We start from the raw sequence: 16,616 nt of genomic DNA, 5'->3' as shown, positions 1-16,616 counted from the left end.
GGGTGATGGATAAATATGATGAAGAATAAATGATGAAACTCCAACTAAAAATCTTAATTTATTTACTTAAAAAATAATTGTAATATATATTGGAACTATATGTAACCTTGTTCTGTATTTTCCAAGTCTCCTGTAAATGTGTTATCATACTTTCATAATTTAAAAAAATTAAAAAAAAAAAGGAATGAATGAGAGCCTGGCTAGGGCTAGAACCCTAGCAGCTTGGTGGGGTAGGGAAACAGGTTGAGCTGTGGCCCTCAGGACCAAGGTGGGGGGCTGTCAAGAGGGGCCTGAAGAGCCTGTGCTCTGGCCAGCTGGATGGGGCCAAGCAGAGACAGAGACCAAGTGTGGGTGGGCATAAGCAGAGTTTCTTCACAAGACCATAAAAGTCCACCTTAAATGTTCTATTTTTAAATGCTAAATAGCAACCTTCTTCCTCCTGCCCCCAAAGTGGAAATTCTCAGAGCAACATATTGTTCTGGTCAAGGACAAGTGGGCAGGACAGGCAACAGACCGAGCCACACGGGAAGAGAAGCAGCAGAGGAAAGTGCACGTTCAACCCCATGAACACATCACCCCCTGTAGACATGCACACCGGCCAGAGATCAGAAACCTCACCAGCCACCCTGGGTCCCCTGCAGGCCTCCCTCAGCAGGGGAAGACCTGTGCATGGGAGGAGGGGCTCTTCACCCTCGCCAGGGACAGGACTAGGGTGGACAAGAGCAGGTGCAGACAGTACAGGAACCCAGATTCTAGCCCAATGGCAGTTTTTATTCCTTAGGAACAAAGATATGTGGGTAAAACTCCAAAAGGAAACAGGAGCATGAATGACCAAATGACACGAGGGTGGCATGGCTCAGGAGTCAGACGGATGGCACACTCCACAGTGGACCTGGTCATGTCCTGGTTTCTCAACATCCACCCCATCCCTAAGTGCCCATTGCAAAGGTAGGGGGTGGGGCAGCGAGGTGAAAAACGTCCCTACTCTACACAAAGGAAATTAATGTACCTGCGTGTTCCGAGAGGCCTCTCAGGGACACCAAAACCTCCCTCTCAAGAATGGAGGTAGACAGATCAGGATGTCTGGGTAGCACAGACAACCTCAAAGTAGTGTCCCAGGGGCCCTGTGTGGCTGGCAGAAGCCGTGCTCCAATGGGACTGCAAGGGACACAAGAGCTGGCCAAGGCAGCTCCGCATCAATCTTGCCAGAGTGGGCCCAGCACAGCTATTTCCATTCACTTCAAAGAAGCCTGGCGATGCTGAATCAGAAGCCATTATCCTTTTGCCTGGAGATTTACCTCTATCCCTTTTTCTGGAAGAATTGTACCCCCTGCAAGCCTGGTTCTCTAGAGAACAGATGGGCAAAGAACAAGGAAAAACTTTGTCCTACTCTCACACCTCCTGTGACATGACAGCTTCTGCTGTAGCACAAACTCCCAAGAACAAGGTCCTTTGGTGTGGGTGAGGTCACTCAGTCTGTGACCCTCCTGCGGAACACCAGGGAACTCATCCCAGTACCGCAGGGGCCTCTGGGTCTGGGTCCCAAGTCTGTGATCCCAGGATCACAGTGAGGTCTCCTGGAGGATGAAGGTCGGGCTGATCCCCGGCTGGACGGGGCCTTCCTCAGGCACAGCCATGTCCACCTGGTCTCTGCTGCCCCTCAGCATCCCATTGCTCATCTTCTCTGGAAACATACAGGCTTCCAAGGAGAGGTCCTGGGGAATGTGGGCAAAGGGTGGGGTGAACGTGAGACGAAAGGGGAGGTGAAGGAACCTCCTTTTCCTCTTGCAGGAAGGGTGACCCCGCTGTGATCCTGGCTAGAAAGGGGACCAGCAAGGGGCAGCGGGGGGAGGAGCAGGCCTGGGGTGAGCACGAGGGTGGGAGGAGGGAGAGGACAGGCCAGCAGCTGTGGCCGCTCGGGGCCAAGACCCTTCTGCCCACCAAGCCCCCGCTTCCCTGTGGGAAGGAGCCGGCACCTGCTGCCGGATGGCCCAGGCTCAGGCAGATCATCAGAGAATGGGGGCTGGGGGAGAAAGAAGATAGGGAGGGGACGGAAACCAGAAGGTCCGGCAGTAGTCTGAGAGGGAGGGGAGGGGTGATCTGACAACAGAGGAGCTACCTGGCTGCCGGCTCTGCAGGGAAGCCGCTTCTGACAGGACAGGGGCAGGAGGGCAAGGAGTTTCGGCAACACTGGGTAAATGGTCCGAGGGTCCACGGTCTGGCCCCGCATGCCCCCTGAAGACAAAGTGCTCCTGAGACTCTAGTGTATAACCAGGGCACTTCCCAGAGCCATCCAATCTCACTCCTCTGAGCCCCTAGCCCCTACCCACCCCCTAGAGCTCCGCCAAGAAGCCTGACTATTCCAGACATCCAGGAGCCCCTGAGCTCAGACCCCAGACCCCTGAGTGCCATCCCTCGGGCAGTCCTCATTTCTTTGCGCGCCCACCCCACGCCCCCTCACCACTGAGCAGACTGACAGCCAGGCCCACCACAATGACGGTGGTGGAGTTGTGAGCGCTGTACCATAAGTACGACAGGGAATAGAGCCGCTGTAGCCCCGTGGGCCTGGGGAGAGCAGGGGGTGAGGACAATTAGCAACTCATTGAAGGAGCAACCGACCCTCAGGCACCTGGCTCCCCGCCCCCACCCCCTGCAAGGTCCCAGAGGTCGGGGAACCAACACCCTACATTCCCCACCCCCCAGGCTTCTAGTGGCCCATCCCTTAGCAAGGGCCCTGGAAAACCCCTCAAGAATGAGCTGCTTTCCCCAAGGAGAGAGTGAGCTCTGACTCACTTGGAGGCGGCAGTCGAGGGCATCAGTGTGGCCATGGTGACAGCAGTCAGATTGCTGGACAGGGAGAAGCTGGACCCGTTAGGGGGAGAGAGTGCTCTACCAGAGCCCATGCTGGTCACTATGCTCCCGATGCCGATCCAGAAGGCCATAATCAGTCCAGCCAACAGGCCCACGATGGCACCCTGCCCAGAGACGTGACACTCTCTTGTCACAAGGCCAGCCCCACCAAAGCTTTACACCAGTTCCCAGAACTCCTAGTGAAAGCCCTGCCAAGCCATTCCCCAGGTCCACCCCCACACATGACCCTGGAGTCATGTGGGTCACTCACAGGAGGATTTGCACAAGGAAAGAACATCCCAAGGCAGAAGAGTCCAAGCAGTGGCCCCCCAACCATACCAAAGATGCTGATGGCTGCCTGCAGAGGACAGGGTGAGAAAAAGAAAAGAACACACAGGCTCAGAGACCCCAGCCTCAGCAATGTGGCAGAGCCACCACCACTGCCTCAGAGCCCCACCAGCCAGATCTGTCAGTCTCTTCTCCCTGGAACCACTAGAACGCAGGATCCTAGAGGGCAGAAACAGTTATGGGAATATGCCTGGGGTTCTCCAGAGGCTGATCCTTAGACCTCTCTGAGCCAACAACAACTCTGGGGCTTTTGGCTACTAGGGAGTCTGTTCAGACCTACAGGCGTAGCCGGTCAAAGGGGAACTTCTGACACCTGCCCTCTGTGTCAATTCCTTTCACAATAGCGGTCTTCTTCCCTTTCTGATTTCAATCTGCTCCTTTTCTCCCCCAACAATTCTGTTCCCTCATTACCTGCAGCACAGGTCCCATCTGCGAGGAAATATAGGCCATTCCCAGACAAAGTAGCCCATAACCAAAGGCTGGGAAAAAAGCAGGGGAGAAATAAGCAGATGTGAGTTAACACAATAAGCAGGGAAAGCAGAGCAAAGCTCTTTCCCTGGTCAAACTACTACCTCTCTGTCCCTGGGAAGGGAGCATATTACCTCAGGACCCAGCTCCAGGTCCCTCCCACCCTGTCCTCACTTCTAGGTGACCAAGACTGCTCCCCAGGAAGTTCCCTGGCACATAATCAAGGTCAGTGCTTTACTGGGCAAGTGTACTTCAAAGCAGACAGCCGACAGTGCTTAGGAGGTATCTTAGAAAGTACATGGCTGAAAAGATAAGGAAGTATAATCCCACCAATGATTCTGGAAAGCATGGTGGCCCGGACTTCAGAGACACGAGGGAACCAGGGTCGAATCAAGTCTTCCATTGTAACAGTTGCCAGTGAATTAAAAGCAGAGGATATGGTGCTGAAAGAAGGAAGAGAAAGTCAGGTCCAGAAGGGCAAACCTAACAAGGGACCCTATTGAGGGACAAGTGCCCTAAAGGCAGGAGAGGACGCATGTAACCCAAACACTACTCTGACAGCTGGAACCGAGGAAGAGGCCTGGGAGGCAGGGACACCTGGCCTCTTCTGACTGGGGTTCAGGTTTGGTTCAAGTAAATCAATTCCTGGTATAGAAGACTCCTTCACCAAAAAGGGGCCTCGCCTAGGAGAGGACATGCCTGTCCACACAGAAGAGCTGTCCCTTGTCGTTCACACACAAACAGGCACAATGAGAGGCTCAGAGGGACCTCCCATCCACCCGTCACCTTGTACTCAGAGGGGTCAGCTGTGTCAAGCCTGAGGGGAAAGGTCAAGGTACCTGAGGGAGCCACTGAAGAGGCAGGCGACGAAGAGCCCAGGCAGCCCCGGCAGGCCTCTCAGGAGATCCATCACAAAGTACAAGACGAACTGCAGGCGGAGCAGAAGAGTACAGCTCTGCTCAGAGAAGCCCTTCCCAGGGGAGCGCCGCCCTTCCCCTGCATGTGCCACCCACATGCGCCGACCAGTCTTTGGAGACTGGGCGCCTTAGGAAGGGGGCCAGGCACTGAAGGCGACCCCACAGTAAGTGGAGAGAAAGCGGGCTCTGTACAAAGAAGGACGCAGCAGCCCGTGCCCCAGCTCTCCCCCAGCCAGTGGTGTGACTTGAGCACACTAGCCACCCCATTGGGTCACCTTTTCTCCTCTACCAGATGAGGCTGTGAGGAGGGATAGAAGAGATCAGCTGTGTGATGGCTCCCCACAGGACAGGGCAGGTGGTACGGAGGAGTGAGTCAGTAAAGGGAGGTCCCCGCTCCGTGGGCTGGGCCCTATGATCAGCTGCAGAATCCCAGGGAGGAAGGACTTCACATGCAGTGCCCACCCCAGGTGGGGGTCCTCTCTGCAGCCACCCAGACACTCCCTTTGGAGGGGTCCAGGCAGGGGGCAGGGAGGCCGTCTCACCTGGTCAGGGGCTGCCTGACTCTGCTGGGTGCTCATAGGATACTCCTGGTAGTAGGTAAACATGACCAGGCCAATGAGGCAGCCCATGCTGAGCGCCACCTGCTGGCAGGGGAAGACGGCATAGCAGGAGCTGCAAGAGAGGCCAGTGCAAGCAGAGGGTGTTAGCAGGCATGTCCCCACACCCCAGAAGGCAGGTCCACGTCCTGCCCAGTGGGTGTGCCCTGGTATCCTGCCCCACCGAAACTGCTGCAGCAGAACCAGGTCCCAGTCTCTCCCCCATCCCGGGCCCCCCGTCTTCCCAGTCCTGCCCTCACAGCACTGCAGCCTTCTCCGTGCGGGAACTGAGGTAGCGCTGCACCTGCGCCTGGTTCACTCCATACAAGGAGAGCATCATGAAGACACCCCCGAAGGCCAACGTCCAGAACGTGTGCCGCACAAACGGGTCCGGGTCCAGCCTGCCATAGACACCAACGTGCCACTGTGGCCCCAGACTCAGCCTTCCCTGCCCTCCTCCGACAGGGGGCAGGGCAGAGAGATGGCTGCCGGGGCCAAAGTGGACTCAAGACAGGACAGCAGGCTGGGTGGGGAGGGAGTGGTTCCATTCTACCAACCCACAGCCTCATCCCAGGTACTAGAAACATCCTGACACCTGACCACCCGGGGGAACACTGAGCTTGTCCTCCACCCCTGCAGGCCCAGCCTCCCACTGGCCTCAAGGCTGCACTTCAACTCCCACAGCTTCCTCTCTGCTTACTACCACCCTAGGCGCAGGCTCTAAGAGGGGCTCAGCTCCCAGGCACGACAGACCCCAGCCAGGGAAGGGGTGTACTTACTCAATTCCAGAGATGAGGCCATGCTGGGAAGCCACTTCCCACACGTGCCCCAAACCGCCCACCTTGGCCGACCCCACAATGATAACTGCCAGCTGCCCCAGGAACATGACCAGTGTCTGGAAGACATCTGTCCAGATGACTGCCTTCAGTCCACCCTACAGGGAGAAGACAGCACCCCTGCCACAGATGTCCATGGAGCCACACCACCAGCGAGGGCAGCAGCCAGCTGCTGACATCCTTCCCATCCCATTCCCTACCATCACATCCCATCCCCCGACACGATCCCATCCCTTTTCACAACACCCATCTCCTCACCTATATTCTTATCTACTACCCACCTACTTATCTTGTCCCACCTTTTCCTCTTTCCCCCACCTCCCTCCTCTCCACCCTTCCCTAAGACTGGTTACCAGAGCAGTGTAGATGGTACAGACAATGCCTAGGGTCAGCACTGACAGCCAGAGATCAAAGCCAGTCACTGTAAACAGATAAAAATCACATTCCTATCTCCAGAGGAGGGTTTCCCAGGGATAAACCAGGGAAATGCAGTAAGATATGAACCATTTGATTATAAGGATGAAATAAATCATTTACCACAATGGAAAAAAAAAAAAAGGTTTGTAAAGCTCCACCAAAAGGTGTTGATTAACCAATTCAGATGGGGCCTGGTAATGTTTGATTAGCTTTCCACCTCTAGTGAAGACCAGCCAAGGGCCCAGAGTGGAATAATTCCTTGGTCAAGGTTAGGTTCTTTTCTGCATTCTTTCCTCCACCTGCCCCTCCCAAAGGTTTTCCCTAGCCTGCAGTGGCTGGGAGCCAGGGACTGTGACTCCTCACCTGCATTGAGGGCCAAGGATGGTGCATAGAGGACGACCCCCATATAGATCACCTGTTGGGTGTGGAGAGAAAATGTGAGGGGAGGAGCCGATGAGGTGGGGCAGAGAGAAGAAAAGACAGACCTCAGCTCCAATATCCCAGAGGCCTTCCTTCACCTACACTCCCCCTCCCTCTCCCTTCTCCCAAAATTTGGTTTGCCACCACCATGGTTATGTGTGCTAGAACTGGAAGGGACGGCAACAAGATGTCTCTGGGGGTGAGCAGGAATTTCAGTCTTGCTAGTCTGAGAGCAGGGAAGGCTCCAGCGAGCCCGAATCCATGTCCCTCTACCCTGCACCAGGTTCAACTTCTATCCTCATTCCACTTACCATCTGAAAGATGAAGGTCACAGTTCCACAAACACGCACAGCTTTATTGAACCGGAGTTCCAGGTACTAGGTAGGAGTAAATTAAAAAAAAAACAAACACAATGCATTCCTCCCCACCCCATCCCCAACAAATCACACACAACTTCCCTCAGGAAGCCCAGGAACAGAGGAAATAGCCAACTCATATCCACTCTGGGCCCCCCTCAGCACAGTGCTTCTCCCCGAACTCCTACCCTGCCCGACCTCACCACAGTGAACTTCTAGACACATGATGTATTTATTCTCTGCCCCTCTCATCAGGCAGACAGAGTTGAGGGGCCCAGATCCCTGTGTGCCTGGTTCCTTCTCTCTACCCCTGCCCCTGAGAGTCCTCTGTGCTCCTCCCTACCTACCTCATAGGCACTGGTGATATGCAGGCGGTAGAAGATGGGGATGAAGACATGTGCTGGGATCAGCAGTCCTAGGAAATAGCAGCAGCCCAGGAACCAATACTGGGTCCCGAATCGGTAGATCTCAGACGGCACACCCAGGATGGCCACAGCTGACTGGAAGGTGGCCAGCAAGGACAGGGCCACAGGAAGGCAGCCCATTTTTCGATCTGCCAACAGCAACTGGCCGATGCTATGTCGGCCCCAGCCACGATAGGCATGGTAGAGCCCGATGGCAAGGGAGAGAACCAGCAGCAGGACAAAGACCACATAGTCCACCAGGCTGAAGGTGGACGTGACCACGTTGGTGTCTGAGGCTGGAGGGAGGGGCGTGGCGGTGCTCAACCCCACACTCATATTCTCTCTGAGTCTGTGACCTGCGGCCACTTGCTCTTCCTGGGGTCTGGGCTGCCACTCAGCTGGGCAGTGACAGGCAAGCCGCTACAACCTGACTTCCAGACACCGCCTCACAGTCCTCCTCCACCAAGTGACATTGTCCAGGGTGATCTACAAAGAAACTGGCTCTCAGGCAGGCCTCCCCTGCCTTCACGGCCACCCACCCTCGGGCTTGTGCATTCCACACCCATCAGATTTGCCCAGCCAGGCCCCAGGGCAACCAGAAAGGTCTGGAGGCATTGATATGTGTTTAGTAGGGCAGAGTTGGGAGGAGAGGGAGGAAGCAGCAGATTGAGATAGCCAGGAGGTAACTATTTGGCCAAGACCTTTCTGGGTATACACAACTGTGAAACTTAAGAACCTTCTAAGGTCTTCACCCTAGCAGGAAAAGAAAAATCACCTCTAGCCCACCCTCTAGTTTCTTCTCAGAATCCCCTGCCCCACCCGCTGCCTGAACACACAGACCCAGTCACTACAATGTAAGCCAGCAGAGTCCAGCCTGGCGCCTCCACCCAGCAGGGAAGAAGAAACTTCAGGAAAGAGACTAACAAAACCATGGCCTCTATTCTCCCAGCCTCAGGCCCCACCTTCCGAACAGCACGCCTTTTCAGGAAGATCACCAGGAAGACCACCTCCACGGCAGCCTCAAATTCCTTTTCAGGCATCCCCAGGCCAACGACTCTGTTCTCCCCAACTTATTTAAAGCCCTGCCAACCACCTCTCAGCTCTTCTACCTGTAACACGGCAGTCAGTAGCAGATCCAGGGAGAGATTGGGTTCAAAAGTGAGAGGCCAACATGCTGGAACCAGGGGTTCACAGTTACAATTTCAGGGGCACTTCAGAAAGAAGCTAGCCAGCCAGGGAGTTGGGGCAGGGGTGGGCAAGAGAAACAGTCAGGGAAAGTGGTGCTATCCCACAGGAGCAGACACCCACCTCAAGGAGCAATCCCTGCTGTGAAGCAAGGCTGCCTGGAGAAGCTGCGTGTCTGGAGCTGAACGGAGGCTGAAGGCCTGGTCTATAAGAAGCAGAGGTGAGAAGAGCTAAGGTGAAGCTCAGCAGCTATTTGTTGCGGCCCCTTCAGGGAACCAATCACTGCGGTCCAAATGGCCCTATCACCCTACAACCCCCAAACTCCAGCTCAGCCCTAGAGACTCCAGAATGGAGAGCAGGGAGCTCACATTCAACGGCATTCTTAGATGGATTAGGCTTTTGCTGCAAGTCCCACTTGGCACTGAATGCCAGGAGGAATTGCAAAAGAGTTGCTGAGAGATGGGAAAGTTGCTGTTCTAACTCCTGCACAATAAATACTAATCCTTAGAGAATATATTAAATACCATTATCCTCAGAACAAGGACCAGATCACGGTATGCCAAAACTTAGAGGAATCTTAGGAGATCACTAGCATAACCCCCTCATTTACCAACAGACACACCAAGGCCTGCGAATTTAGAAAGCCTAACATGATGACCATTAACATTTTTTGAACACATGTTGTAAAACACAGCACTGTGCTATGTACTTTATAAGTATTAGCAATGATAATAATATCTATACCTTTCAAAACACCATGTCTCTCAGGTTATACACTTTATATGAACACTCTTTAGTTCTCTAGGGTTGGACAGCATCATATAAAACAACAGAGAAATAACAGGATTGTCAGTAAGTGTGACAGGTAATTCACCAGAAGCCCCTCCCTCCCTAGTCCCTGAACTGGGGCTGGAGCAGAGTGTTAACTGTTGTCAATCATTCCTGGAACAAAGTTTAGGTTTCAACTAATCTAGAGACAGATTAACATAAATCATGTCTTCTGTTCTTGCCCACTAGGAGAAAGATCAGCTTCGCTGTCTTCCGGCCCTCCTACCCTGTGTTCTTGGATATATGTTGCCTGCCTGGCAAGATATGGCTGCATGCAGACCAAACCTGAACCCTGAACCTCCTGGGGTCAACGAAGAGGTGAAAACAAGTTGGCAACTCTTGAATCACATGTTCTACTAAGTCACAAATGTGAGTCCCCAGAACAATGTTCCCAACAGGCCACTCAGGTTTAACCTAAAGATGCCTGGGGCTTTGCTACATTGCAACATCTCAAGTTTTCTCACTCCTCTTTGGCAAGGTTTTCATTGCTATGATAGAGGTGATAGGAACTACCAGAGAGTAAGAGGAAATATGTCTGCTGTGTACAAATGTACAGACGTAAAGGGTTAATGATATGGCTAGGCAGGTAGTTGCAGAAAGGAAGGAAGGTCAAAGTATAGAATGGAAAACAAGATGTACAGAAACGCAGACTCTCTGCTGCTGGGGTAAACTGGCAGGGCTTCCTGAGAATTCTATTTGCATGAGATGCAGAGAACCCTCCTGGATGGCTGAAGAAAGAGCCAGGCAAGACAGGAAAAACCTGACCCAGTAACAAAAACTTCACCAGACATGGTTCTAAGAGCAGGACAGGGACCTTCTAACCTTTAAAAAACTCACCTCTCTCTGAGAGGTGCTAAAAGTAACAGAAAAGCTGTTTCACTAAAACTCTAACACACAGGGCACCAAATAGCAGGCTGTAGGGGGCTCTTTTTAAAAGTCTGATATACACAGACAAGAAAGAGAATCATTCCTAACCACCCTAATCACACTCTCACTTTGGTAGCAAAATGAATTGCTTTGCCCCCTACAAAAGGCAAATGGGCCACCGGAGGACCAATCTTCCCCAAAAGATGCCTTCAAAATCTGTCCTTGTGCCTAGAATCCCGCAAGATCTGAAAGGCTCTAGAGGTCCTCATTAAAACGCTAGTAACTAATGCCTTAGTAAATGTGCCAGCCTTCTGAAAGTAAATGCTTTTAGATTCCAGACACCTGGGGGTAGGTAGAAGGGGAGCCAGGCTAGAAGACGAGCTTTGATTAGCTTTGATGAGTTTTTTCTGGCCCTAACCAAAGCCCACACTCAGTCCCTCCCGGCACGGGGCTCCCTCGGCGCCCCTTCGGTCGGGGCCTCGTGCCACCACGGGATAGCCCTCGTCTTCCCCTTACCTCCAGGGCCCAGCCAAGACTAAGAAGGTCTTGTCGTTCTTCCCGAGATCTGTATCGCTCCTTTTCTGGGAAGACAAAGGAGATGAGGACTTAGGGGACTATCTATCCCGCTTCCACCTCCTCGCCAGAGCACCGGACGCCGCGTGGTTTCAGGACTGAGCTGCGCCGCGTGGTTTCAGGACTGAGCTGAAAGGGACAGGGTGCCCCGAGGGTCCTCAGGCTCGTCTCCTCCCGACAGGATTTGCCCTTCGTCCTTTGCTCCCCATCACCCTTACCCTCTTTATTTCCTGACTTCTCTCCTCCCTCCACACGCGAGGTGGCACAACCACTACCACCTCGCCGCCTGCACGCTCACCTTCCCCGGACTCCAGTCTAGGAGCCGGCCCACCCCGCTCCTCATCTTTCTGCTCCTCCCCGTCCCTCCCCGCCCTGACGCCACTCTCCGCAGCCTGTGTGCTCCAACCCAACCCCTCACGGCCCGCCCTCGACCGGCCCTCCTGCTCGATCTCCACACGTGGGTCCGGCCTCCGCGGGAGAGCGGGCCCGGCCACGCCGGGCCGGGTGACAGCTGAGTCCCGCCCCCTGCCCGTCCTCGCGCCGCCATGTTTACTGCGGGCAGATGGATTAACCCCGAGCTGCTTCAGAGACGCTACCCCGACGTCCGGGAGCATGGAACGCGGCGCTGAGAAAACGGTGGCAAGGAGGTCTTCGCTTAAGGGGGGGAGAAGGGTGTGGTTAGTCCCCCGAACTAGGACTGGGGCCCCCAACGACAACAAAAAAAATGCGCTGACCCCCACGACTAAAGGTAACCCCAGCCCTCCCAGCACCGACCAACCCACCTGACTAGCGGGGCGGGCCAGGCCACGCCCCGCACGGGGGCGTGACACGGTGGGAGGCAGGGCCGCACGCGCGTCTCGTGATCAGTGGAGAAGGTCGGAAGGAGCGAAAAATGGCTCCTTGCGGGCTCGGCAGTCCTTTGAGCTTGGTTCCCTGGGCTGCAGCCCTGCTCTTCGTTCTGAGCGTGGGAAGGGCTTTGGCGCTACCCGAGGTACTGAAGCAGATTAAAGGTTGGGTTGAAAAAGAATTGCTCGCCGGCACTCGGCTCTCCCCTCTCCCCTGCCTGCCGCAGCCCCGATTTCGTTCCTGGGGCCTCCCTACCCGTCACCTAGCCGGCTCCCACTCCCGAGTACTCAACGCCGCTGTCTCCCAGCGCTTTCGCCCTGCTGACGTCCAAAGACGTTTGAAATTTGACCTCCTCGCTCGAATAGTTATATTGGAATAACTATAAGTTCTTTCCACAAATGAGCCCTCCGGCCGTTCTGCAAGCTTGCTGCGTTCTAATGCCGCTGGATAGCGTGCGTTGGTAGGACTGTACTTTCTGTAATGCTTGATGAGTTCTTTGTGTACCTGCAGTCCTTTTACACCCGGTCACATGGGGCTGGCAGGTTGAGAAGTCGTTGGAGAGGGCATTATAAGTGTGTTCGAATAGTAATTCTCAGAGATGAGATCCTTCCCTGGACAAGATCCGGTACGGAAATTCTCCGGTGCGCTGTTTTGGCGCCTGGTTCCAGAGGAAGAAATACGTCTTCTGTAAATCTGATATAAAGGCCCTGTGTTAGAGGAATTCTGGAGCATATACTGGCAGTTAACGTTTGAGCCTCTGTTTCCTCCCCCCCCCCCCCCCCCCCCCCCCCCCCGCTTTTCTCTCTCTTCTGCAGATATGCACCCAGTGTCCAGGGAGTGTGCAAAATTTGTCAGAAGTGGCTTTTTATTGTAAGCGGACACCAGAGCTAACGCTGCGAGCCCGCTGCTGCCTGAATGGGGAAGGCACCATCCTGGGGTGAGGGAGAAGACCTCCCTGGGTACTGGAAAAAAGTTCCCAAACCGGATTCTTCAAGGCTTGCCTGATTGGCTTTGGGGATAAATATTCATATATATTTTTGAGGCATCTAAACCGTGATAAGTGAAGAATCTGCCTACAGTCCAGGAGACCTGGGGTGGGATTCCTGGGTTGGGAAGATCAGTCGGAGAAGGAAATGGCAACCCACTCCAGTATTATTGCCTGGAGAATCCCATGGACAGAGGAGCCTGGCGGGCTACAGTCCATGGGGTTGAAAAGCGTGAGACACATACTGAGTGACTAACACTTTAAACAACCCTGTGGTTCTTCCTGGTTGAAAAATGCATAAAAGTCATAATTTTGAGCATTTTTTAACCTTATTTCTTTTGTTTATTATCAACTCTCTGGCTTATTTACTGTAGTGTCTCCATGAAATGACTCCTTTGGCCTCCAGGACACTGATACACGGTTTTCTTCCTCTTCTCATTAATTCATATTTGAGGCAAATTTTTCTTTTTGTCCCCTTATACAGATTACTTCCTGCATTGTTTTCCCCTCACACTCTTGAGAATCCACTTATTCTTACAGCTTCAACCATTATGCAGGTGTCTCCCAAAACTAGATCTCTCTTAATTTCCTTTGACTTTTCTCCAGATATGTGGAGAAAACATAATAGATTCCTATTAAACATTTCCTTTTTCAGAGCACCCTCACTTCTGATTCAGATTGTCTTGCTTCCTTTCTCCTCATTCCGTTATCTATCTAAATACTTATTTGTATTGAACTTTCAGAAAACCAGTTTCTTTCCATTATTGCTCTGGCTTTAAAATTACACTTATAATTGTCTGTGGTCCTAGGATAAAGTACAAACCAGGAACTATCATAGACTGGCCCAACCTACCGTTCCAACATTACTTTCTTTTTTTTTTTTCCAACATTACTTTCAATTAGTTGTCCACTCAAACCCTCCAGGAGAGTCTGGCTTCAGCCTTCTACCTCCAAAAGCAGGCCACCTTTGTTTCTCTGTTCAAGCCTCTCTCTTTACCTAAACTTGCCTTCCTCCATCAAATTAGGACATATCTGTCCTTTAATTCCAACATCTTTTGTGAATACTCTGTACTACTAAATGCCAGAGTAATATCTTTTAATTTTTCACTTCCTCATCCTTAGTGTCTGTACCACTCAAGTTAATTTTATATACTGTTCACATTGCAATTTAATGTTTATATATTTTTTATTTTGGGTGATGGTCTTGTTCCCCTAGTACCTTGTAAACAACTTGCAAGCTAAGATACTGAATGTTATTTTTAAGTCTCCCAATTTTTGCAGTTAGTAGGCATTAAGTAATATTTGCAGTTAGTAGTCATTAAGTAAATACTAAGGCACCATTCCATTAAGTAAAGGAATAGCAATAGATATTGAAGAAATATGACTAGTGCAAATGAGGGACAGATTTTTTTAAATTTAAGTAGCTACATGTGTTAGTGGTTACTTAATTGGACAATGCAGGATGAAAACATCTACCAGAGTGCCTAGTTTGTGGTCCTGACATAGGTGTGTTCAATGAATATTAGCTGTAAAGAGGGTTGTAATAGCTTACCCTGGGTGAAGGGGAAAGATACACAGTTTCACTAATTACTTTATTTCCTCAGGCTGGATCTCCAGAACTGCTCTCTGAAGGACCCTGGTCCAAACTTTCCTCAAGCACATACTGCTATCATCATGTAAGTCGTTAGTTATCCTCCTTCCCAAAAAGTGACCTTGGCATAGGGTTGATGGGAAAGTCTTTGAGGATGGACTGCTAAAAAGATGTTTGAATATTGTCTACATTTGGACAACTCAGAATAAGAACTGGATTACCATCCAGAAAGATGTATGAATGGAAGTAAAGTGTTTTCCTAGAGCACAGTGCTAACAGTGTGTGCTTTGCAGAGACCTTCAGGCAAACCCCCTCCAGGGTGACTTGGTCAACACCTTCCATGGCTTTACTCAGCTCCAGACTCTGTGAGTAAGAGTGTGGGGTGCGGGAGAGAACCAAAGAGAGGCAGTGCTATGAACTCAGCAACTTTGGTCTGCGTATTATGACTGCCTGTGTTGTGTTCAGGATACTGCCACAAGATGTCAACTGTCCTGGAGGTATTAATGCCTGGGATACTATCACTTTTTATATAAACAACCAGAGTTGCGAAGGACAAAGGAATATTTGCAACACCACTGAGGACCCAGGTATGCTGTCTCACTTCCACCCCTCCGGAAACTACCCTTCCTCCCTGTATTCTCTACTTTAGATCAGAAAGACGGTAAAATTGCCTAAGTGCCTTTTGTTCAGGTTTCCGAAGTGTTCAGTTCAGTCAGTCCAGGTGCTCAGTCGTGTCCAACTCTTTATGATCCCAAGGACTGCAGCATGCCAGGCTTCCCTGTCTATCACCAACTCCCGGAGCTTGCTCAAACTCTTGTCCATTGAGTCGGTGATGTCATCCAACCATCTCATCTTCTGTCATCCCCTTCTTCTCCTGTCTTCTTCAGTCTTTCCCAGCCTCAGGCTATTTTCCAATGAGTCAGTTCTTTGCATCAGGTTTCCAAAGTATTGGAGCTTCAGTTTCAACATCAGCCCTTCCAATGAACACCCAGGACTGATCTCCTTTAGGATGGACTGGTTGGATCTCCTTGCAGTCCAAGGGACTCTCAAGAGTCTTCTCCAACACCATGGTTCAAAAGCATCAGTTCTTTGGCATTCAGCTTTCTTTATGGTCCAACTCTCACATCCATACATGAATGACTACTGGAAAAAACCATAGCTTTGACTAGACAGACCTTTGTCAGCAAAGTAATGTCTCTGCTTTTTGATATGCTGTTTACATTTGTCATAGCTTTAATACACTCTCTAGGTTTGTCATAGCTCGGAAGTCTTAACCCTTTGGAAAGAAAGGTCTTAAAATTATTTTGTTATCATGATAGTGTTCTGATTATCTGTAGTCTATTTTCCACTCTACCTTTGCCCTAGAAATAGTTGAGAGAATCTAAGCTGAAGGAGATATATGGGAAATATACCTAATGAAATCCAGTGATGTTCTCTGTTTCTCTCTGGCTCTCAGAAATATGTCCTGAGAATGGATCTTGTGTACCTGATGGTCCAGGTCTCTTGCAGTGTGTCTGTGCTGATGGCTTCCATGGCTACAGGTGTATGCGCCAGGTGAGGAATTAGGCCTCCTAATTAGGGGTAAGAGATACGCATAGATCAAGTACCTCTTTCAAAGAAGACCAGCAGCTGACGCAAATCACCTAGAGAAGGAAACTAGAAGAAAACTGCCCTGGCTCAGGGGACAGATATGCTAGGAATTACTGAATGTTAGGTTTTAAGCCCTTGGTGTAACCCTGTATGAAGTTTTTTTGGTCTGTTATTCACAGGGCTCCTTCCCATTGTTCATGTTCTTTGGTATTCTGGGATCCACCACCTTATCCATCTCCATCCTCCTCTGGGGGACTCAACGCCGAAAAGCCAAGGCTTCATGAACCACACAGATCTTCCCACTGACCTAAAGATCATCCCCATCTTAGCCCAGTCAGGGAGATTTGCTTCCTAGACATCAATCATCAGCGGATCCTCCCAAGGCAGAGGCCTCCGATGGAAGGAAGATGGAAATTTGCACAACCCTAGTGTGTTGTAGACATCCAGTCCGGGAGTGGACTAGTACCAGTTCACATTTGTGCTGTTGACCATAATAAACAGTTTTTCTTTTTTTCTTCTTGTCTCTTGGTTGGGGTGGC

General features: G+C 51.5%; 2 protein-coding genes across 9 annotated transcripts; one reads left to right on the top strand and one right to left on the bottom strand.

The window, feature by feature from the left end:
• Positions 1 to 750: 750 nt before the first annotated feature.
• On the bottom strand, positions 751 to 11,987 carry SLC5A6 (solute carrier family 5 member 6). 8 transcript variants are annotated; one of them, XM_019970545.2, is made up of 18 exons: positions 11,848 to 11,987; positions 11,009 to 11,073; positions 8,921 to 9,002; positions 7,556 to 8,098; positions 7,164 to 7,229; positions 6,796 to 6,847; positions 6,369 to 6,436; positions 5,959 to 6,113; positions 5,440 to 5,580; positions 5,126 to 5,255; positions 4,506 to 4,594; positions 3,997 to 4,109; positions 3,610 to 3,677; positions 3,122 to 3,208; positions 2,794 to 2,975; positions 2,462 to 2,565; positions 2,120 to 2,235; positions 751 to 1,715 (listed from the first exon to the last, which is right to left on the bottom strand). In XM_019970545.2, exons 4-18 carry the CDS (start codon positions 7,946 to 7,948, stop codon positions 1,563 to 1,565), a joined length of 1,917 nt encoding a protein of 638 aa, XP_019826104.2. In that variant the 5' UTR covers positions 7,949 to 8,098; positions 8,921 to 9,002; positions 11,009 to 11,073; positions 11,848 to 11,987; the 3' UTR covers positions 751 to 1,562. The 8 variants fall into 8 exon arrangements, with proteins under 8 accessions (XP_019826104.2, XP_019826102.2, XP_019826101.2 ...); XM_019970543.2 differs by lacking the exon at positions 11,848 to 11,987 and adding an exon at positions 11,662 to 11,814; XM_019970542.2 differs by lacking the exon at positions 11,848 to 11,987 and adding an exon at positions 11,284 to 11,409.
• Positions 11,923 to 16,591, top strand: ATRAID (all-trans retinoic acid induced differentiation factor). Its single transcript, XM_070798968.1, has 7 exons — positions 11,923 to 12,056; positions 12,727 to 12,848; positions 14,501 to 14,572; positions 14,781 to 14,852; positions 14,953 to 15,074; positions 15,944 to 16,041; positions 16,257 to 16,591. The coding sequence occupies exons 1-7, from the start codon at positions 11,958 to 11,960 to the stop codon at positions 16,359 to 16,361; spliced, it is 690 nt and encodes a 229-aa protein (XP_070655069.1). The 5' UTR covers positions 11,923 to 11,957; the 3' UTR covers positions 16,362 to 16,591.
• Positions 16,592 to 16,616: the final 25 nt, after the last annotated feature.

The sequence above is a fragment of the Bos indicus genome, chromosome 11 (genome assembly GCF_029378745.1).
Source record: "Bos indicus isolate NIAB-ARS_2022 breed Sahiwal x Tharparkar chromosome 11, NIAB-ARS_B.indTharparkar_mat_pri_1.0, whole genome shotgun sequence".
Lineage (NCBI taxonomy): Eukaryota > Metazoa > Chordata > Mammalia > Artiodactyla > Bovidae > Bos > Bos indicus.
The sequence above is the reverse complement of the archived record's forward strand: the minus strand, read 5'-3'. Positions and strand labels throughout refer to the sequence as shown.

What these genes read in the sequence shown, in the direction of transcription:
- SLC5A6 (XM_019970545.2), bottom strand. Translation starts at nt 7,948, where the DNA reads ATGAGTGTGGGGTTGAGCACCGCCACGCCCCTCCCTCCAGCCTCAGAC. An exon ending in GTACCATCTACACTGCTCTG is followed by an intron (nt 6,114 to 6,368) that starts GTAACCAGTCTT and finishes TTCTCCCTGTAG; the next exon opens with GGTGGACTGAAGGCAGTCAT. An exon ending in ACGGAGAAGGCTGCAGTGCT is followed by an intron (nt 5,256 to 5,439) that starts GTGAGGGCAGGA and finishes CCTCTCTTGCAG; the next exon opens with CTCCTGCTATGCCGTCTTCC.
- ATRAID (XM_070798968.1), top strand. Translation starts at nt 11,958, where the DNA reads ATGGCTCCTTGCGGGCTCGGCAGTCCTTTGAGCTTGGTTCCCTGGGCT. An exon ending in GGGCTTTGGCGCTACCCGAG is followed by an intron (nt 12,057 to 12,726) that starts GTACTGAAGCAG and finishes TCTCTTCTGCAG; the next exon opens with ATATGCACCCAGTGTCCAGG. An exon ending in GCACATACTGCTATCATCAT is followed by an intron (nt 14,573 to 14,780) that starts GTAAGTCGTTAG and finishes TGTGCTTTGCAG; the next exon opens with AGACCTTCAGGCAAACCCCC.